The 22,953-nt window shown below is 42.2% G+C and overlaps 1 protein-coding gene across 1 annotated transcript; it reads left to right on the top strand.

The window, feature by feature from the left end:
* Window positions 1–1,631: 1,631 nt before the first annotated feature.
* On the top strand, window positions 1,632–16,843 carry LOC149318901 (pulmonary surfactant-associated protein A-like). Its single transcript, XM_089507921.1, has 5 exons — window positions 1,632–1,714; window positions 3,053–3,147; window positions 5,768–5,857; window positions 13,790–13,867; window positions 16,318–16,843. The coding sequence occupies exons 2-5, from the start codon at window positions 3,066–3,068 to the stop codon at window positions 16,692–16,694; spliced, it is 627 nt and encodes a 208-aa protein (XP_089364047.1). The 5' UTR covers window positions 1,632–1,714; window positions 3,053–3,065; the 3' UTR covers window positions 16,695–16,843.
* The last annotated feature ends 6,110 nt before the right edge of the window (window positions 16,844–22,953 follow it).

Here is a 22,953-nt window from a genome sequence, read left to right as displayed (position 1 = left end):
GAATCATCTTACCATCAGTCAGAGCATTTGGCACACAATGTCTTGATTCTATCCTTGGCCAGTTTAACATATCTCCTTCCAGTTCCCAGCTTGCACACCCCACATTCCAAAACTCTCTCCGGCATTCATATGGTCATCCATCCACACTGGACTTAGGCAACTTCTTTCCTCTGCTTTGCCCTTAGTCTCAAAGGTGCTCAAAGGTCTCTTTGTATTCCGATACTTGATCCTATTTTGTTAGTGAAGATGGACAACAGAAGCTCTCCATCAAATCTTCGCAACAGACAAGATGGTGTGGAAAGAGAGACAACTTGACCCTAAATATTTAGGTTTTCAAAGCTAATTATCAACCCTTTGAATTATTCTAAGAAGCAAATTTGCCTCATAATACATAGAGCCACCACATACATATCCCTGTTTATTTACATGCTTAGAGAGATACATTCCCTATATCTCTGAATTAGATGGAAGAGGACACCCCTGTCCTTTACACCATGGAAGATGGTAACACACCAAAACTGAAGGATGTAATTCCATCAGTATTTCCATCAGCATTTCAAGACAAACTGATCTTATGTGCCTATTGTGAACTCATCAAGATGAAAATACCATTATTCTTCAAAGTTCCCACTTCTCCAAATTACAAAACACAGTTCCTGGCTCAAACTTGGACTGGATGCCCCTTGCGGTCTCTTCCAACTCTATGATTCTATGTATCAAAATGTGCATTTTTGGATTAAATATATTTATAAATGGTAGTTTGACCAAAAATATGACTAGAAATGTATACATTCTCATAAAATACATTATTTCTAATGATATTTTCTCTCAAACTATATATACAAAATATGTCAAATAAATACATATGCAAACACAAATTTTCATGCAGATGTCTTTTTAAAAAAGAAACCACACATTAATGTATATGCAAGACAGAACAGACATTAGTTATGAAAAATATGAAACTAATGCTAGAAGTATCCCTAATATTTCATGGCTATGATAAGCTCTTATTAGATTTTGGATTTTGTGCAATAGTTAATTTGTTGCTTGATTGATTTCAGTCAACCATGTTAGCACAAGGGCCTCCAGATAGATTGTCTTCTAAGGCCCTGATTTCAAGGCAAAAACCAGAGCATTAACTAAGAAATTCACCCAATGGTCTAGCTATAGTCTTCCTTAGGCATTGCATGTTCTAGGTTAAGTGTGTCCAGTTACTAATCATTGTTTTGTTCTGTGGACATACAATGGTAGGTGGGTAAATAATATATACAAAAGATGTGTCTGTTATACAGAAGTGTACAGAGAACAGCTTGTAGCTTATCTAAATCATGTCTGTGTTTGGACAGGGTTTTCCCCCCATGGTATTAAAAATCACAAGGGACATGTCATTATTTATGAATTAGATTAAGTGGTATGGAAACCTTATACTTGCAAACAATGATCAACAGAAATATTTTTTTTCCCCAAAGATCTGTCCCCTTGTCTAAAAGCTATATTTCTCAATGTGGTAGATCTTATTTCTAAGAGCTAGGGAATTAATATTGTCTGTTGACAACATTCAGCTCTTGTTAACTCTTTTTCTGTGGTAAAGAAACTCTGTAAGTAAAAGGAAGGGGAAGGCTATAGAACAAGAACATATATGTATCAAATAACGCATACTATAAATTGCTTCTTTCCTTGTTTCTACAGAATTGTCCAGTAGACCAAACAGGTAAGTCAAACACCTCTTTTAAGTCTACATTTTAATCCTCACTTGCCTGATTGTAAGTCACATGAAATGGAATGAAACGTACTCCTTGAATGGATATTTATAGGATTGCACTCTTAAGTGTGGATTTAAATGTCTTAAATTTATCCACTTACTTTGCAGTGAACTCACTGAGCTCAGTTAATTTTTATAAGTTTTATTTACTGTCTCATTACTATAAATTATGATTATTTGTTTTACTGAAAACAAAGAAGGGCAGTATAACATATATTAAGCAAATGAAGCAATAAGTAATTTACTTCTGAATAGAGTTGCGTAAAATTGTGTTGTAAATTATATTTTCACCCAGTTATTTTGATTATTAATCCTAATAATATTTTATGGATACATCTTAATTGCCAAGAACATAAGACATTTGTACAGAAAGGGCAAATGAAGGAAAGCAGAAGTGTGAAACGATCTTTGACGAAAAAATAGTGATTAAATACATCATTTCTTACTGGCATTACTTCTAAGGAGTGCCCTCATCATGCCCTCATAAAGAGATGTATTTATCATAGGCAATTTAGACAGATTATAAAAAAGCAAAAGCAAATGTCATATTTATGCAGACCAGCTAAACCTTCTGTCGGATATACTAGTGCATTCTTTCCTGGATGATTTGGCTTTGGCTTTAATAATTGATAACAGTCCAGAAACTTACATTGTTTGAAAAGGCAGTTAAAACGTTTTTATCTCAGACTAGTAGATCTGATTACATTCAACTTGACTTCCATCAGCTGTACTTGATGCAGTTTTTGTTACTCGCATCAATATAAGGAGTCTTTTCCTCCTTCAATAAATAGCCTGCAAACAGAGGATCTCAATATTGCCTTATGTCCTATGTTGACAGTATGTCTGAGGCTATTCTTTCTCACTCACCACCGGCAATTGATAGTAGTAAGTGGCCAACAGCCTCCAGAGATGTCTCCAGAGATGCCTATGGTGTCCAAAATATGTAATCGCCTCCCAAAAAGACAGTAGTGGTAGTGGTGACTAAAATGATGTATTCATATACAACTCATGTTTTCATCACCTGCTTTTGAAGATTTTGGAAATAATTCCATTTCCAGTCAATAGTTGTAAACCCTGGCCTCCTTCAGTGTGTATTTATATCCCTGGTATCCCTACCATAGGTGACTGTTAACAGCTAAAATTATTTCATATGTTTTTTTTAATGCCTATTGTATTGAGAGCCTACCTGATCATATTTTGATATTTACAAGATCAGATATAAAATAATACCCAAAAAATCATTTTACTGCAAATCTACCTGTCTTGAACACATTTTTCTTTGTTCAGTTGACTGGAAAGGATGCTGTCATCACAGCTGGTTCATATCCTAGCAGTAGGAGCTGTCTTACTGGTCTCATGCCATGCTCTGGAACCCTGTGTAGGTAAGTCTGGGGTCAGTGATCAGGAAGATCTGCAAAATGGTGCTACTTTTAACCACAGGTGGGCTGTCGTCCTAGATGTGTGTGAGGGGGGAACCCTCATCCTGCTACTGCCAGTTGGACACTGTCAACCCTTTCAAGAATAGTTTGTTGGTGCATTTCACCACTGAGTTTTCCAGGAAAACCTTTCCAAAGACAATTCTTTGCAATGTTTTGCTTTGTTTTGTTTTGGTAATCCAGCCATGGAAAGGCAATGAAGTATGCAACAAAAATAATATGGACAAAATATATTAATAGCAACACACTCAGGATGGCTACAGGTTTACTACATGGCTCCTTATGATCTTACTATACATGCATTAGATATGCACCATGATAGATCACTACTTATGCTGGTGTATCTAAATAGGTACAAAGGGGCAAAACAGACTTCCCCTTTGTGCCACCATCCAGTCAGCTTCAGTGTGTGGAGTTTTGATGCTTTACGCTCTAAAGCTGCTCTGAAGCCAGCTTCATGCTGCCCAGCTGCCTACATGTGGACCAGCTTCAAGGCACTCTGGTGGCACAGCATTTACACACCACATGCGGCCAGAGCACCTGAAAGCCAGCTTCCGTCCATGGCAGGTCAGAAAATCTGGCTGTTTGCCGGCCAAAAAGGAGCATCTTTTTGCTGCTTCTTTTCGGGCAAGCAAGAAGTCAAACTCGGGCCACAGCATGCGATTCCCATAGCCTCAATAAAGCTTTCTTGAGGGGAGGGCTTCAAGCCACCCCTTTGGAGTGGTCTGTTTCACCCCTAAGTTGGGAAAAGGGCTCATTTGTACCATTCGACCAACTGTTCCACCAGATTTCTAGATTTTCTCTTTTTTAAAACTTTTTTTATAAATAGTACACATTATTACACACGTCTAAAATTACTCATACCTACAAAAGATAGATTACAGATAGTAACATATATACTGTATACTGAATATGATCAAATTTGTTTGTCCACACACCCTGGTCAGTTTGGTTTTGTTGTTGTTGTTTCTAAATTTCCTGTGAAGTGACAGGTTATTAAAACTACAGAATGGAATACATTTTTAGTGATCCTACTACACTCTTTGGAGGGATGTCTTTAATTTCTGCAATTCAACTTTTCAAAACTCAGAGGCATACTGCTTGTTTGCTACACTTCTTGAAGTTTGAATGTGTCACTGTCATTGTTGTTGCATGCCTTCAAGTCATTTCCAACTTCTGGTAAATCTAAGAGGACCCTATCTTGAGGTTTTTACTTTTTTTTTCTTTATATTTGCCTACAGATCATCAGAGTAAGGTCAAAAAACATCATCCTCATTCTATCTTGCTTTCAGATGTCATCAAATAGCTAAATCCAATCTGCTACCTGGCATTGTTATAAAAACTGAATCAAAATGAAGGCAAGAAACTTAGGCCCTGTACAGACTGGTGCTTTGGGTTTTGTAGGGCTGGGCGTCCACGCGCGCCCAACTCTTCTATTGGCATGCAGGCGCCATGACTGCACGCACCTGTCCATATGGGGTTCACAACAATGATGTCTATGTGGTGCAATGCCCAAACAGCACCTCACTGCATGGACATCATCGTTGTTCACAAGGATGGCAAAGGCACCCCACAAGCAGTGCAAAAAAAACCGTTGGGAGCGGGTTCTTTTTTGGCGTCACGGAGGCCGCAGCGTTTGTCTGCTGCAGCCTCTATCTGAGGGAGATTTCTCCCAGTCTGTACAGCCCCTTAGTTTCCTAGTCTCATTTTGACAACGTGGGTTAAAGTTAAAGGATAAAATGACAACTAGCAGCACTGGAAAGTACAGTCACCAGCACTGTGAGGACTTTTCTACATGCCAGCAGCAAACCAAGTGAACATTTTTATACAAGAAGGTTTTATCCCATCTTTGCTGCTATTGCAACCTTTAGAGAAAATAGGTCTAAGCAGGATCAGCCCCAGTTGGTACTTGGATGGGAGACCACCAAGGAATACTAGGTGCTGTAGACTATAGAGGAAGGAACTGGCAAAACACCTTCAAGTAGTCCTTGCTTAAGAAAACCCTAGGAAATTTATGGGATTACCATACATCAACAAGCAACAGCAAGATACATACACACACACAAATGTCTACTCAAAGACATTTGACTTAAGTTTTATAAACAAGCTTTTTGAACTATAATCCAGATACTATGGGTGGCATTGGGGGGAAAGTGTTTCCAGAATTAAAGTGAAATTGCCATTTTTGACATTTTGAAAAATTATACCTTTGGCACCTTTGATCTTTTCATACCCATTTTGATCAGCATGAACTTTGCTTTAAGTGTGTTGTTGTTGTTGTTGTTGTTGTTATTCCCATCATGATGTAAAATGGCCCATCAGGCTGACAAGGTGGTACAGGTGACACTGTTTCTTTGTTTGCTGTACAAAATAATATTGCTGTCCCTCTAACAGCAGAATCACATTGGGTTAAATAACTCTGGAATGAGGATTACTGGATGGACATACACTCTTGTAAATGGATTTCATATCTGTGATTGTTCTTATACTAGAAAATTTGAATTCGGAAGCTCTTCTAAAATATGTACGTTTGCCCATTTATCATACTTGTGTTTCCCTTCAACAGGCCCCCAACATCCTCCTGGAACAAACTGTCTGCCTGGTCCACAAGGGCCAAGGGGCAAACAAGGCCAGAGAGGAGATCCTGGACCACCAGGTAATAGAAAAGCCTGTTTAAAATGGCATTTAAGCCTTAACCACTGAAAATGAAAGTCTATGCACATACAGCCATATGAAAGCTCTTGTAGAACCTGGAACCCATGGGAAATCCATGGAAAGGCTTCTCTTTTCAGATGTGCAGGGATGTTTTTTCAGTATAGGGATCAGCCAGTTGTGAACCTCCCATATGTAGGTTCTGGGACTGGATATATAGTGTATCACTTTCTTAAAATAGCTACTGCCAAGTGCCTAGAACATGGTCACAGAGAGATGGAATATGAATGTATATACTATCTCCTTCCTTGGATAAAATCTTCAAAACTACCTTTCACACACACACACACACACACACACAAACCTCACTTCTTTATAAGTGAAACTGGTTCTTTTTCTTCTTTTTCTTTTTTAAATCACAGCTACAATCCTGCTTTGGGAGACATAACTATGAGACATAGCTATGATAGTCTCCTGTCCAGTCTCACTCACCACATTTTCTCTCTTGCATCCAGTCCCACCAGTGCACCCACATTTTTCTTTGCAACAGGCATCTACAAGGATCTCTAGAGGTTCTCCAGAGGTCTCTGAAGATAATGCCGTTGCTCTCCAGAGGTCTCTGAAGATAATGCCATTGCTCTGCATCCAGATATAGAAAGATAGCTGGGTATTGGTCTGCTGTTCTCCCTACACTCACTAACCAGAATATGATTGAATTTGTGGGGAGGGATGCAAATGAGAAAGAGTAGGTTTGGTGCAGGAAGTTTAGTCATTGTATGGATGGTAGAGAATTCCAACTTCCTCAGTGAGTAAAAATGTGAGTAACAATGCCATACATTGTGACCAACAGGATGTAATCCCAAATTTTGATTCAATTTTGATAGGAGGTCAGGTACTTCATGATTGTGTGGATGTTGTGAGGAGAGAAATGGGGTGTGTGTGTAATTCAGTTGTTCTTCGATGGGCTGCAACTTCCATGATCCCTAAACAGCACAGCCAATGGTGAGGGGAGATTATGAGCCCCTTTTCCAGTTATATATCATACAAATCAGTGGACGTGCAGAAACAAGGAGTTGAGCAACAACAGAGGTAGAGTTTGTTGGCATAACTGTCCGGGAAAGCAGCCAAAGGGCTGATAAGGCAGCTAGTTCCCAAACAAACAAACAAACAAACCCCCTCCCAGCACAGCAAAGTCAGTGTAAGCTACACAGTCCTGGAGATTCACAGTAGTTCTACCAAAAGGGATTACCAAGAGAATTGTCAGACGGTCCGAGGTTCAGGGCAACAGATAGGCAGGTCGATAAAGCAGTCCAAGGTCAAGGTTTCCGGGTAGTCAAGACAAGAAGCCAAAGGAGCCAGAGACAGAGTCTTTCCTCTAAAAGAGTCAGATATCCACTGGCAAAGAACCACACATGCTCCAGGTGCTTAAGAAGGCAAGGAGCCGGCCTTCAGCTGTGTCTGATTACGAAGACGCTTCTGATAAAGCCTCCGAGATCTTCGAAGGCCCTCTCTTTCTGCTCGACGCTCATTGAAGGTAGGCACACTGCCCAGATCCTCCTCCGTGTCCACAGCCTCGGCAACAGGCAAACTTGACTGCTGAATCTCTGGAGGGGCCATAGACTCTGCTCCAGCAGAACTAGGGCCAGCCTCTGGCTCCTCCGTTACAGGTTCAAGCCCCAGGGGCTCTGGCTCCTCCATTACAGGTTCAGGTCCCAGGGGCTCTAGCTCATCCTCTGAGTCCTCCAAGCCATCCTCCAGGCTGGGCATGACAATAACAGTATTCACACTTTGGAGATTGTCAGGTGGGGGACCGGGAGAAAACAGGGAGTAAAAGGCATACTCCCAAAGTCATGCAGTTGTGCAGAAGATTTTCAAATGATGCCATGCTCATCCAGGATTTATCTCCAGAAGATCCAGGAATGCTCCAGCAACAAACCATTTAGGGGGAAGTCTCAGTAATGGTTTAGTTGCAGGAGCATTCCTGGATCTTCATGGAATAAGTCCTGATTGAGCATGATGTATCAGAAAATCTGGAAATCTTCTGCACAATCACACGATTATGCTGGAAATATCTCCTTTACTCCCGGCTTTTTTCCCCATCTGCTAATCTCCAGAGACAGAATGTCTGTGTGGTTTGCCTAAACTATGCAAGAGACAATGGGTTCATCTTAGCTTTGCCTAAATGTTTGGTTGAAGAAGTACAAATCTAAACATCTTATTCCCAAAGTTTGTTAACTTTATTTGTTCTTTTTCTTGCCTGTGGATCTCAACACTCTCCACCACCCCCATTCATTTGTGCACCTTCCACGAGGTGCACCCTTTCCATTTTCAAGTGCCTTTCACTACTACTGTAGTTTATGAAATAATCACAACCAGGCTTTTTTTTCCAGAATGCCTCTCTGTTGAAACTCCTCTAAATCAGAGCTTAAGAAAAGTAGTTTTTTATTCAATTGCCATTAGTTTTTTTACAAGTAGCATGGCAGTTTTTTTAATAATAATAATAATAATAATAATAATAACCACAATGGCCCAAATATCAAATCTCATAATGTTTTTGCAATTATAAGTAAACAGCCTCTGTTATGTGAAAAAAATGTAATATTTATTCAGTATTCAAAAGTAATGAAGTTGGCCTTTATTACTCGAAAAGGTAACCTATTATGAGCAATGATGTCACTTTTAACACCTTTGTTCCAAGCTCTGCACTATATAAGTGTTCTGCAAATATTAATGCTAATATATATGTAATCCTAGAAACTCTATCGAGGAAAAGGAGTTTGAAGCATGCCTCCAAACTGAATTCTCCAGCACTGAGTTGGTAGTAGGCTGCAGTTATTTAAAGAAAAGTCTCTGTATAGTGTGAAAATCCATATAATATTGGACTTGTTCAGGCCATAAATTCTAAGCTACAAGGATGCTGTTTAATACAAAGTCCTGGACCAGGCTACAGCTACAGAATGTTAATTACTTTTTTCATTGCCCCTGCAGAAATGCTTGTGAATTTAGAAGATAATTCTCACTCCATTTTTAGTCATGCATGAAATGTGTATTCCCAGCATCAAACTCCACAGGCCTCTGTGATATCATCAAACCACTAGAGGGGAGCATAGCCCTTAAAACTGCATCATACTTGTTTCTTTCCACAAAAGCCTTCAGGGTTTTGCTGTTCATAACACTTAAAGGAAATGAAGTTTTCTACTCAAATCCAATCCGCAATGCAGCATCCAGACAGCACAGCAACAGAGTGTGCTTTAATTTTAAAATATTAACTCACACCCCATGAATCTCTCGCATCAGTTTTCCTTCCAATCAGTGAACTGATAGATCAGATATGAAGTATTCAAACTTTCTGTTCTTACAAAATCTTCCCTTCCCTCTCCTTCCTGCCACCAACTGTTTTCTCTTCCAAGGAACACTTGAACAGAGCCTAGGAGTATTTGCAGAAAACAAAAAGGACCTCCCCCCACCTTCCTGAGAAAAAGCTGCTGTGTGAAATTTTCCTGTTTAATATTAAAGCCAGCCAGACAACTATGCTTTCCTTCTTAATACCCCATTCCATTCACTCCACCCTGTCTTCCATTTTTTCCAGTCCAACAAACACTCACATGCAATAAAGCTATTGGTGTTATAACACCACAGTTTGCTCTGTCCTTGCTGAGCTAGTTGGTGGCAGAGTTGTCCCTACCCCCACCCCATATTTTATCCTTTCGCAAACCTGAGCTTACCCAACTGCACCCATACATGCCTCTTCTTTCTCAGTGGCCCTTTTTTGGCTCTACTGCTTTTCTAAATCAGCACCTGTTAGAATATAAGGCATCACTTTTGTTGTAATGTGTCTTCAATTGATTCTGTTTTACAGAAACCTGTTTTAGGGTTTTCTCAGAAAGAGAATTGTCATTGCTTTGATCTAAAGCTCAGAAGGTGTGACTTGCTCAAAGTCTTCCAGTGGGTTTCTATGGCTGACAGGGCTTTAAAATTCTTGTCAATCCTAGTCCAACGTTCAAACCACTACACCATGCTGGCCATCTGGAAACAGTCTAGGGCACACATTTTACACAGGGTGTAAACCATGGGTGAGGGACATATGGCCCATAGAATGGATCTGGCCTGTTGTCTAACTTAATCTGGCACATTTCTGTAGCAATATACATACTCTTTTCTTCCACCTGCACAGCATTTCTCTTGAGAAGTGTTATTTAGGCTTTACAGTATGCACTCACAGTATGCACTCCCTCCAACTGCATGGCTTTCCCCATGTGAAAGACAAGAAAATGAGAAGGTGGCTAGAAATACATAGGATCTCTTGAGGCAATAGCATTAGCCAGATAGCCATGTTTTACCTGAATCCCAGTTATGCTACCCTGTGCCAACAAGTGGTCAAGATGCCAAACTTTCTTTCTTTAAAAAAAAAAAAAGAGTAGGTCTTTAAATCTTGTAAAAGCTGAGAAAAACGAGAGACACACCACAAGGGCATGAAATGAGGTGAGAGGGAAAGTATGAAATATAAGAAGGCAAGACGCATAAAGAAAGGAATTCACGAAGCAAGGGAGAGGTGTGCTGTGAGAGTGCAAGATTAGTTGAGGGCGAGATAGGATAGCTAGCTATGTGAGCAACAGAGCTCAAGATGCAAGCAAGAAGGATATACCGAGGACACACGTGAGGAAATGGTGGTAGTAGAAGACCTGGAAGAGCTAGAGGTATGAATGGCAGCACACAAGAATCAAGTGAGTGACAGACTGTGAGAGCATGAGGTGCAGGAGGGAGTAGGAGAGAGTGGAGAGCAAGTGAAGCAAGGTGAAACAAGTGCAGGAGCACAATGTGCAAGGGCAGGGAACCCTTCTAGGGTACAAGATGAGGCAGGAGATGGAGTAGAAGGGGAGAGGGAGAGGGAGGGTGAAAGATGCACTGGTGTATGCAAGGAGAAAACGAGGCATGATGAATGACATGGTGCAGGAGAGGGAGATGTGCTGTCACAAGGTGAAAGAAGGATGGAAGATGGTAGGACATACAGCAGCATATTGCAAAGAGAGGGGAAAACATAGGAGGCACAATGTGAGTCCAATGGCAGTGTGGGAGCAAGTTGAGAGTGCAACAACAGAGGCAAGGCAATAGCAATAGAGGGGGATGTTCCCACTAGGTGAAACCCCGCGTTCTGAATCGAATCCAAGGAGTGGCGTTCCTATTAGGATCCGATTTAAACCTAGAACGGTTCTAGAGCAACCCGCAATCCTCCCCACTACAAATCGAATCGTAGAGCGGTATAAAATTTTGAATCGAGTTTTCGTCATTTAACGCGCGTTAAAAAAATACTAGGGCCTGACCTTCGTTTTTCCCTTGATTCGAGTTAGGAACCGGAGCATTTAAATAGGAACGACAACCTTTGAAATCGGGTTAGCTGGATGGGAGGAGCGGAGTGCGATGGGGCTGGCCTTGGGGGAGTTGCCCTTTCTGTCCCCATCCGTCGTGGCTGTCGCCATTTTTGCTTCCCTCACCCCTTTGTTCGCTGTGGTCTTTCAATAAGAGATAAGGATTATTTTTATTATTTATTTTAATGGTTTACAGGCGCTTAATCTCTTCAGCGCTTTAAGCGCCTGAAGTCCCGGCTGCTGAAGCGCCTGCATCTGCCAAAGGACTACAAGGCTTCCCCCGGTGGATTGCAACCTCCCCTCTGTGTGGGGAGAGCCCATTTCTAACGGAGGAGAGGCAGGAAGGCAAGCCTCCTCTCGGAGAGGCATTCCCTGCCCGCTTGGGCTCTGATCTCGCCCAGGCAGGGAAGGGAAGGCTCCTCGCGAGGAGGCATCTGATCTCGCCCAGGCAGGGAAGGGCTCTGATCAATGGGGAGGGAATAGAGCCTTTCTCCCTCTCTTTCTCAAACGGAATCTGCCTTCTCCTCCAACCCTGGAAAGAGAATCTTTGGGAAGAGTGCTCCCTCCCTGCTTTTCCAGCAGCCTCCTTCATTGATCTCTGTGCTCTCTGAAGGGATTCTCCCTGGCTGTCTTGGGAGACATGAAGAGGGGATGCTGTCCTGCAAAACCCATCCCATAGTTCCTCTGGAAACAGCTTGGATTCCCCAAATTCGCTTTGCCAGAAGCCTCTGCCATTGATCTCTGTGCTCTCTGAAGGGATTCTCCCTGGCTGTCTTGGGACGTCTCTTGCTCTTGCTTTATTTGGCTTTCACTCTCTCCTCTCTCTTAGGTCTGCAGCCTCTTGACGCTGGGATCGTTCTCTTTTCCCCTTTTCTGTCTTGTGTCTCTATCCCACTTAAACTGACTGCCTTCTCCTCCTTGATCCCATTTTCCAACCCTGGGCTTTGAGTCTCTACCCACTGAAACACACTGCCTTCTCCTCCTTAATCCGATTTGGCAAACACACACACACACACACTACAGACAGACAGACAGACAGACAGACAGACAGACACACACACACACACACACACGATTACATATGAATACTCACACACACACATGCATATATATATAAATGCATACACACACAAACATAGGTATATATACACATATATATTTGTGTGTGTGTTTGCACACATGTATATATTTATGCATATGAGTGTGTGTGTATGTGTGTGTGTGTGTGTGTGTGTGTATAAGGTAATTATAAAGTAACAAGTTTTTGAATTTATGAAAAAACCCTCATCTGTAGTTCCAAACCCACTGTAGTAATAATACAGTTTGAGACCCCTTAACCTGCCCTGGCTCAGTACTAAGGAATTATGGGAACTGTTGTGTTTGTGAGACATTTATCCTCCTCTGCCAGAGAGTGCTGGTGCCATAATAAACTACCATTCCCAGGATTCCCTAGCACTGAGTTATGGCAGTTAATATGGGGAGACGCAGAAGAGGACGTTTGAGCGATGAAGCGCCTTCATTGGTCCATTTGGGGGGAAAAACCGCCAAAAATACATCGATTCACAAACTGTCAATGAAATGGAAACGATGCCAAAAGTTAAATCGCTTCCAAATATTCCGGATTAACGTTACGTCATTCTGACGTACTATTGATTGACAGCCCCAAATAAGGTATGGAGGAGAAGAATCGATTTATTTAAACACCGATTTCATGCCAAGTAGGAACGCTTGCAGGTAAAAACTTCGATTTAAACAACCAGATGGGAACGAAGAATAAAAGTGATTCGGAACGTGGGATAAGACCAGGGTTATTTTGAATCGGTTTTATTAAAAACGTTGTATTTTAAATCATTTCAAATCTTAAGTGAGAACACCCCCGAGATCATCCTAGGGCAAGGCTTTGTCCCAGTGTTCAGCTCCCTGAGGTGACTACCTGATAGTACTGCTCTCAGGAAAGGAGGAGCTTGGGAAAGGCAAAAGATAGAATCTTCAGATTTTGGGGATCTGGATCCAAACAATGATGAAGAAGATAGGAGATTTGGAGTATGGTTCAGGCTTTTGAACTGTTTACTCACACTTAAGTTCTACTAAGTTAAATGTGCATAAGAGAGGAGGAATACCATTCCCCTCTAAAATGTAAACTCTTTCAGAAAAGCAGCTACAAATGTGAGAATGTAGAAAGGAGTTAAGTTCAAGGATGGTGTTAAGGGATGGAAACATCTGCCACATTGGATTAACACATTTTGATTTTTTTTTCTTGCATCAAGGGAATTTTTTAAAAGTTTCAAGAGGGGTAGCTGTGTTAGGCATTGCAGCAAAAACAATCAGATCTAGTATCTACCTAAAAGTATCTAGACTAAGATGTTTTATTTGGCATAAGGTTTTGTGGACTGTAACCCACTTGATCAGATGCATGGAGTGATGTCTCAATTGGCAATTAATTTTATTAATTAATTTATATCTCACTTTTCTGTTACTACTTTATATTCAAAGTGGTAATTGAGGATGAGTATCATACAACCAATTAACAACGAAAATGAAACAAATACTAATTCTTCTTTTGTTCATAGGTCTGCCTGCTTCTCAGGATGCTAAACTACAAAATGATCTCAAGAAAATCAAAGAGAGGATCACCAAAATTGAAAAAGGTATGTTTAAAAAAAACTGCCTATTTAAACAATGGTGATTTGTTATGGTGCCTATTTTAAGTAATATAATTACTGTCTGGCTTTCATTTTAAAAAAACAACAGCACTTCAGAAGATGTTATCGACTGAGCCATCTCCAATGTTTTCCACTGTACAATTCAAGTAATTAGATTCAATTAATTTTACAGAATTTCCTTATATAGGCAAATCTGCATGCAAGAAACCAGTATGTCAGAAAGAAGGTGAGGTCCCAATCCTCCTCTCTGACATCTAGCTTTTTGTGTGGAAGGATATATATACCATACACTTAGGTAGTATACATACCTTTGAGAGCCATTGTAGTGCAGTGGTTTGAGAGATGGTCTAGGACTCTGCAGACCAGGATTCAAATCCCAGCTCAGCCATGTAAATCCACTGGGTGACCTTGAACAAATCACACACTCAGCCTCAGAGAATGGCAATGGTGAACCCTCTCCAAAGAAATGTGTTCTACCAACAAATTCTGCAATTTCTAAAATCTCAACAAATTCTAAAACCGCATAGGCATAGACTTGGTTCAGTGCAGCCCAGCTTCACAGTTATGCCCAAATCTTCTCAGGGGTTTGGTAAAGGAATGAGATATACCCAGCATGTTACCCTTCACAACTTGTGGTGTGGTAGAAAAGCTAAGCTGAAGGAACCTTTCTGAAATCGGCATTATTGTTGTTGATGATAGCTGCCCCCAAGTTGGCAATGACTAATGGTGACCCTATGGATGAGACATCTCCAAGCACCCCTTTCCTCTACTATTCTGCTTAAGTCATGTAGAATATAGCACAGTGTTATTTCATTTAATTCTTCCTATGAAAAAAATATCTGTACCATTCTTGCAGGTGGAAAAATGCTGGTTTTGCATATCACACATTTTGGGAAAAACCCAATATTTTGTGCAAAAATTATTCAAAATTAAATAATGACTTTATGTTCTTAAAAAGAACATGTGTTGCTGCAACTGGTTAATTCTATCAAATGGTTTGGCCATCCCTGTCCCCCTCTTGTCTGAATGTACACCAAGGAGTTAAATAATCTGTGGCGCGTTATAGACCGCCCCTTTGGGGCGGCCTGTAGGCGCACCTTTCCCCGCCGGATCAGGGCCTCAGTGGCCAGAGCGGCAGCCGCTGAGGCCCCAATCTGCCGCTTTCCGGGCTGCGGGGAAGCGGCAAAATGCCCCTTCCTCGCAGCCTGGAAAGGGGTGTGCTTGGGGCTTCAAGCCCCAAGGACACCCCGCGGTGGCGGGGAGACGGAGAAAGGGGCCATTTGGCCCCTTTCTCCTTTGGTCCGCTGGGCGCAGCCGTCTGAGGGCTGCGCCCAGCGGACCAAACGAGGAAGGAGCTCCGAAACGGAGCTCCTTCCGGGGTCGTGGAAAGGGCGCCCTAGGCGCCCTGCTGTGACCCCAATACGTCACAACCGCGTGGCCTCGTTTGGAGGTGGCGCGGTCATGACGTATCAATGGTGGCAGCCGTGTGGAACGGCCGCTGCCATTTTGTGCGTGCACAGCGCGCACTAGGGTTAAGGCAGTGCAGAAGCACCGCCCCGCCTTAACCCTAGTACGCGCTCCACGCGTACTTTTAAGCCCGTGTGTAACGGGCCTCAGTATCATTTGAATTAAAGCTTTGTTGTTCACATGCATTTCAAATGCATTCAGTAAAGTTGGGCGGGGGGGGGGGGCTGCCAAAACCCCACTTAAGTGAGGTAATCTATCTTGAGTTTTTTTCCCTAAGTTTCCTAAAAGATTTGCATTATAGGCAGATAGACCTGGGATAAACCGGGATAAAACTCTGCATGATTTAAAAGTGTTTTGAATACATCTGGATCATTGACTCCATCTTTATTCGATTGCTGACATGTGTGAGCTGAAGAACTTGCAGATATGTGCATAGATGCAGTTCTAATTTAAAAAGTAGTGTGAGCAACAAAACTGAAATGTTTTACTGAGAGGGGTGGGATACAGACCACCAAAATGTAGCGTGGCGGCAGCAAATCTAGGGTTAGGGAGTGCACACCATTCACACGCTCCCTAACCCTAGGACTTACTCCGTACGTCAAAGTGGTGGTGCCCTGTCTACATGGGCACCGCCATTTTGACGTGACGGACGTGCCGCGTCCAAACGGCACGGCACAGGCGTGACGTCCTGGGGCCCTTTCAGTGGTGCCAGAAGGAGCTCTGAAACAGAGCTCCTTTCCCCGTGCATATCGCTGGCATGGCCCTTAAATGCCCGCGCCAGTAATATGGAAGAGAAAGGGGCCACTCGGCCCCTTTCTCTCTTTTCCCGCCGCTCACAAGGGCTTACAGTCATTTCAGTAAGGTGTCTCAATATGCCAAGACACCCTTTTTTCTCAAGGACCAGGGAAAAAGTGTGAATGTTCTTTGCATTTCTAGTGACTAACAAGCTCTTCTGTTTTGTTTCGCAGCCTTGACTTTGAATGGAAAGATTGTAATAACCAGCGATAAGCTGTTTGCCACCACTGGGAAGACAGCTGATTTTGACAGCACAATAAAAATATGCAAGGCAGTTCAGGGCTCCATTGCATCTCCAAAAAACAAGGAAGAGAATGATGCTATTATGAGCTTTGTGGATCAGTTTGATACATATGCATATCTAGGCATTACTGAGGGACATATCCCTGGGGAATTCAGTTTCCTGACTGGGAAACCCCTGAAATTTACAAACTGGTATGGAGACGAGCCCCAGGGCAAAGGTGTGGAAAAATGTGTGGAAATGTACAATGATGGCACCTGGAATGATAAATTGTGCAGCAAATTCCGCCTCACTGTCTGTGAATTTTAAACTAAACTTCACTGCAGATCTAACTAACACAATATCATTGTTTTTTTTGGTTCACTTAATTTAGGGCTGCATCTATAAGTCAGAATAACTGAGTGTTTCAGACAATGTTATTTGATTTTTGTGATTACTCCATGTCAAACAAGGGGGAAATCAATAAAACACTAATGCATTTCACTTTGCTTTCCTTTTTGTTTCTTGCGTACAAAGGCTGAGCTATTTCTAAACCAACAATGCCAATATCAGCCTAGTACAGTAACAGATATGCAATTTCTGGAATAGGAGTTTAAGAATACAACAATGAAAATTAGAAGTTGTTAATGTCATAACTGTCATAAAAATCTGTCTTGCTCTAATAGAGGTGTGTATTCAATGGGCCCTTGATATCCGCTAGGGTTTGGTTCCAGGACACACACACCCCATGGATACCAAAATCCATGGATGTTCATGTCTCATTAAATACAAGGGCATTATGAAATGATATCCCTTATATAAAAAGGTAAAATCAAGGTTTGCTTTTGGAATTGATATATTTTTTTAATATTTTCAAGCTATGGATGGTTGAATCCATGGACAAAAAAAGATGGACTGCACAGAGGGGCCCTCTTCTTGCTCTGGCTAGCCCTGATGGAGTAGGGCCTGCCTCACACGCTGGTTATGAGAGATGTAAAATACAGTAAAAGATAATACAGTAAAAGATACAGAAGCTGTGGCGGGGGAGCAACCTGAAAAAGACTCAATTCCTTCATCATGTTTGATATACCTTCAGGGTATACGCAGAAGAACAAATGGCATCCCAATTCTAAGCCTAATTAAGTAATGTCTAAGGTTGTTCGAACTGGCACCAGAGGCAGGAAAATCCCACATATACCTTTCTCTGGAAGTAAAATACATCAACAATCAAAAATAAATAGTGAAAAGTCTGTTGCTCTTTCATGATACTCTAAGGTTGTTCTCCTTATTGGCAGGGCCTAACAGTAGGATCAGTCCATATCAGTATGGCTCAAAAGTCTTTTTGTTTACAGGTATCCCTCCCTCTCCAGTCTCCATCTTACTCTCAGTACTGAATAATACCCTAGCTAGGTTCTCAAAAACCATACCACAGGATAAGGTGACTCTAGGCTCGTGGGGTGAACATATTCATCATCAAAATGTGCCAAAACAAGTGTGGGCTGTGTTCTGAGTGTTAGTGACAGTCCTTCTCCCTCCAACCACAGGCTACTGGTATAGCGATACCTTATCCCATATTCCATCCTTGCCAAGACATCCATTTATTTCAGTTGAGTGGGGGGCTTTTTCTAGACAAAGCTCTGTATATTTAAAACATGGATGACAGGCAGACATTCAGAAGGCACAGCTTTTCTTAGCACTGACCTGTACTGATAGGGCACTCAGCACCAGATTATTTTTTTCTTCCTCACATAATCATTTATGGGTCCAAATGTATAATAGGGATGGGCACTGTGTGTTCCACTAACTAGTGTTAAGTTGTAATTATCTGATGTAACCAGGATAAATAATGATGTGGGAAGGTGGGGACTGTACTCCAGCAATATGTGGAGGACTCTAAATGGCCCATCTTGTTCTAACAAGGGAAGAGGAGGAAACTGTTTCTTTGGAAGTGTTCACATCACCATGTTTTAAAATTAGGCTTGCATCTCTTTTTTTTTCCTAGTCATGTTTTCCCCCATTAGCTTTACTTGTTGAATTTCTACCTCCCACACAGCTGTTAAAAATATAGCATGTGTTTTAATGTTCCTGGAATAAAGAGATCATTGAATTGCGCTGGTTGCCCTTTCCAAAAAGGGTTGAAACATTTTACCAATTCTTTCAACCATGCCTTTAAAGCACCCTAACTTGCAGCTGGAATGAGATTAATATGACCATATAGATATTGATGGTGAACAAATCCCATCTACCCTAGGCCAACAATAGCCAATGGTGAAGAATGCCGGGGATTTCAATCCAACATCATCTAGGGAGGTACATGATTCCTCCACTGATCAACATACACAAACAAATGGTAATAACTGTGGTGTGAAAAGCTTCACCTGCTGATTTCTGCAGCCCAGAAAGCACAAAAACAGGCTAGGTTATTATTTTGTTCCAATGGTAAAACTTCTTCAAATTGGGGAAATACTATTACTGGCTAGAAACACATTTCTATGTGAACACCTTCCACCCACAGATAAAATAAGGTGACGTAAAAGGGAACATTTGAAGACCATTGCAAGAGACTTATCTTAATATCATCTGGTTTTGTAAGCCCACTGGCAGGTGTTTTCCTCCCATATAACCTATTGCTGCTGGGGCATAGCATTTCTGCTAAGGGTGATTCAATATTGCTGCCATTTAATGATGCATAAATCACCCTATAATTTCTATTTTGTTTGATCCTGAACTGTTTACTTGACCTGGGATTTTCAGTTGTTTGTTCATGTTAGTTGTTGAATTATTGAACAGTACAATTTCCTGGCGTCTGTGCTTGTATTTGCACAGCTTTTCAGATTATTAACATTGATAATACTGTGCTAACCATGTCTTTTTTATGTGCCTGCACATTTTGTTTTCTATCATGTATAATATAATTGATGTAGGGTCGCGCAACGACTAGAGCACAAAAGCGGGTCGCGCAACGACTAGAGCACAAATGGCGAAGACATCAGCGCTTGTCTGACAGGACACTCCTTCGCTCTCATTTAAGAGCTTATGGAGTGGCAATACGTGCAGCAAAGAACTCCTTCTATGCTGCACGTATTGCGTCCGCAGAGTCGCATCCGGCAGAGCTGTTCAGGGTTGTGAGGGAGCTAATTCGACTCCCTCCCACCCTGAGCCCTATCTTGGAGCCATCTAAAGCCTGCTGCGACGATTTTAACAACTTCTTTGCGGATAAAATCTCTCGGGTAAGGGCTGATCTCGACGCCAGTTTTTGTGCAGATCCTATAGGAGAGGTGTCCGAAGCGTCCGTGGTCCCTGTTATACTGGATCACTTTGAGTTTGTTAGTACCGATGAAGTGGACAAGATCCTCCGAAGTGTTAGGAGGACGACTTGCTCTCTTGATCCCTGTCCCTCATGGTTGGCAGCTCAGGGGGGAGATGTGGTGCGACTAATGTTGCACCACATAATTAATACATCTCTAAGTGAGGGCCAGTTTCCATCTAAATTAAAATCAGCAGTGGTAAAACCCCTGCTAAAGAAGCCCTCCTTAGACCCCCTGCTTCGTAATAATTATAGACCAATCTCGCTGCTACCTTTCTTAGGGAAGGTGATCGAGAGAGCAGTCGCCTTCCAGCTTCAGTCGATCTTGGATGACACCGATTTTCTGGACCCATTTCAAACTGGCTTCCGGGCGGGCTATGGAGTTGAGACTGCCATGGTCGCCTTAGTTGATGATCTCCGTCTGGGCATGGACAGGGGGAGCGTGTCCCTGTTAGTGCTTTTGGACATCTCAGCGGCCTTCGATACCATTGACCATGGTATCCTTCTGGGACGCCTGAGGGAGTTGGGAATTGGGGGCACTGCTTTGCAGTGGTTCCATTCCTACCTCTCGGGCAGATCCCAGATGGTGGAGCTGGGGGACTGTCGCTCCGATAGGAGGGCCCTGACATCTGGTGTCCCTCAGGGAGCGATCTTGTCCCCTATGCTATTCAACATTTACATGAAGCCGCTGGGAGAGATCATCCGGAGACATGGGGCGCGGTGTTATCAGTACGCTGATGACACCCAGATAATTTTCTCTATGTCTCCGACTGATGCAGTAACTAAGGTTGGCATCTCTCCTCTAGATGCCTGCTTGGCGTCAGTAATGGGCTGGATGAGGGAGAACAAACTCAGTGTGAATCCAGGGAAAACGGAAGTACTGGTGATAGGCTCCCCGGTTCCTGGTGGTGAGATTTGTCACCCGGCCCTGAACAGGGTCACGCTCCCCCTGAAGGACTCGGTGCGCAGCTTGGGAGTACTCCTTGATTCGTCGCTCCAGCTGACTTCTCAGGTGGATGCGACGGTCAGGAGTGCCTGTTATCAGCTTCGGCTGATACGCCAGCTGCGTCCCTACCTGGACCGAAAGGACCTAGAATCTGTTGTACATGCTTTGGTAACCTCTCGATTGGATTTCTGCAATGCGCTCTACATGGGGCAACCCTTGTACCAAACTCGGAAGCTGCAATTAGTGCAGAATATGGCAGCCAGATTGGTCGCTGGTAGTTCCAGGTCGGACCATATAACACCTATTTTAAAAGATCTTCACTGGCTGCCTATTCGCTTCCGGGCTCAATACAAGGTGTTGGTTTTGACCTATAAAGCCCTAAATGGCTTGGGCCCAGGGTACTTGGAGGACCGCCTCTCCCCACACAATCCACCCCGCACACTCAGAACATCTGGGACCAAATTGTTGGAGGTCCCTAGGTCTAATCTGACTCAGACCTCACAGAGGGCTTTTACCACTGCTGCCCCTGTACTTTGGAATAAGCTCCCTGCAGAGCTTCGCTCCGCCGCCTCGTTAGATGTTTTTAAAAAACAGCTGAAAACATATCTATTCCGGCTGGCCTTCCCACCTTAAATTGTTTGTCTGTTTCTCCTGCCCCTTTTTTTTCTCTCTGACCCTGGACTGATGATTGTTTTTGCATTTTTCTACTGCCCCTGATATATGTATTTTTTACTTATCGTTTCCTGTTCCTGTCTTTGTAATAATGGTTTTAATGGTTGATTGAATTTTACCTGTATTGTAATGTTTTTTATAACTTTGTAAGCCGCCCTGATCATTTCTTGGAAGGGCGGGGTAGAAATAAAATTTATTATTTATTATTATTATTATTATTATTATTATGTCTAGCATAAATGATACTGTTTTACATGTAATAACACCTTGCAGTACCAACCCAACACATTATGCTATCTTAGGTAGAGCAGCAAATGTCCCTTTCCATGAGTCAAGAGGTATAGTAACCTCAGCTTGTCAGGTTATTTTAGTATCAAATGCAGTAGGTACCATCCTACTACTAAAATATATATTCACAATACATTAAATAGCAATTTGCTTCTCTTTCATGACACCCAAGATCTGCAGCCTAAGGCAACCATCTCACTGTGCCTATCACAGGGCTGGCTTGGTCTTCTTATGTTCTTATATGCCAAAAGGAGAACCAGCCTTGCTTCTCACTTTGTGTACCTTCCCCATCATAGTTACCACTGTGGCCAAGGAATTGTAATGCATTTTTGTACTAGCTACTCTGACAGATAGAAGCTCCTTTCTTGCGTCAGAAAATAATGAGTTTTTCCTTTCCTCCAGCCTCATGCTGAGAATTCTACCAAAGGCTGTATTGTTAGAAACAGACTTATCAGACACCAGGTCCTCTTGAATTAAGTGGAAAATTACTTCTACACCACTATCGAATAATGTAGAAAGCCTATTTTTAACATTCTGTCACATTTCTAGCATATGAAAAGTGACAACTGGATACGGCAGGAGCAATATGTGAGTCACTTTTATCCAGGATCATCCCATGCTGCTGCAGTCATGTTCAAAGACCCCAGTCACTATGTATGATGGTGCATATCCCTTCCTAGAACTCAATCACAGATATGGTGGGGGTTCATCCTTACGTTGTAGACAGAAATGTGAATGCCCACAGGGAAGACTATTTTGAAGACTATAACTCCCACAATCTTCCCACCAGCATGGCCAATGGTAATCTTTCTGAGCTAGTCCTTACCACCCAGTCATCACTGCAGATCCTCACAGATCTGCATATATGAGCAGTCCCTGAGGCTTATCTCCTTGGCGTGAACATTTCAGCAGATCATTTCGGCACACCAAGTTGCTCTTCAAGCCAGAAAAACAGGCCAAGCTCCTTTGGTTTTGTTAGATGGCAATCTTATAATGGGAGGATCACAGCCCTGCATAAAATTATTAGTCAGTGTTGGAGTGTGTGTGTGGGGGGGGGTAGATTTTGCCTGCTCTCTTTGCCTCAGTTTTTATATGAGGATCAAATCTTGTGAACAAAGGTTAGACAGTGAAGTGTATACAGTTATAGGCTTGGTTCAGAATATCTGATCAATGTATGAAGCCATGTCGAAACTATAATAACAATCAAGTGGAGCCCATCCATTTTGTACCTTTGCAGTGTGTCCTAAAATATTCTCCTGCAACTAGCAAAATCATCACCTTTCTCTCTATTCCATCAACTTCTCCAAACATGGAAACATCTCCACTTCACCTGTCAAGCTGATTCTGCGGGGAAAAGAGCATTACTATGGGTCTGG

This window comes from Sceloporus occidentalis, unplaced genomic scaffold (assembly GCF_023333645.1).
Source record: "Sceloporus occidentalis isolate IW3139 unplaced genomic scaffold, rSceOcc1.0.p SCAF_2, whole genome shotgun sequence".
Taxonomy (NCBI): Eukaryota; Metazoa; Chordata; class Lepidosauria; order Squamata; family Phrynosomatidae; genus Sceloporus; species Sceloporus occidentalis.
The sequence above is the reverse complement of the archived record's forward strand: the minus strand, read 5'-3'. Positions and strand labels throughout refer to the sequence as shown.

Excerpts from the sequence above, each read along its gene's own strand:
- LOC149318901 (XM_089507921.1), top strand. The coding sequence starts at position 3,066 with ATGCTGTCATCACAGCTGGTTCATATCCTAGCAGTAGGAGCTGTCTTA. Across the intron at positions 5,858-13,789 it reads AGGAGATCCTGGACCACCAG|GTCTGCCTGCTTCTCAGGAT; the intron begins GTAATAGAAAAG and ends TTTTGTTCATAG. Across the intron at positions 13,868-16,317 it reads GATCACCAAAATTGAAAAAG|CCTTGACTTTGAATGGAAAG; the intron begins GTATGTTTAAAA and ends TTTGTTTCGCAG.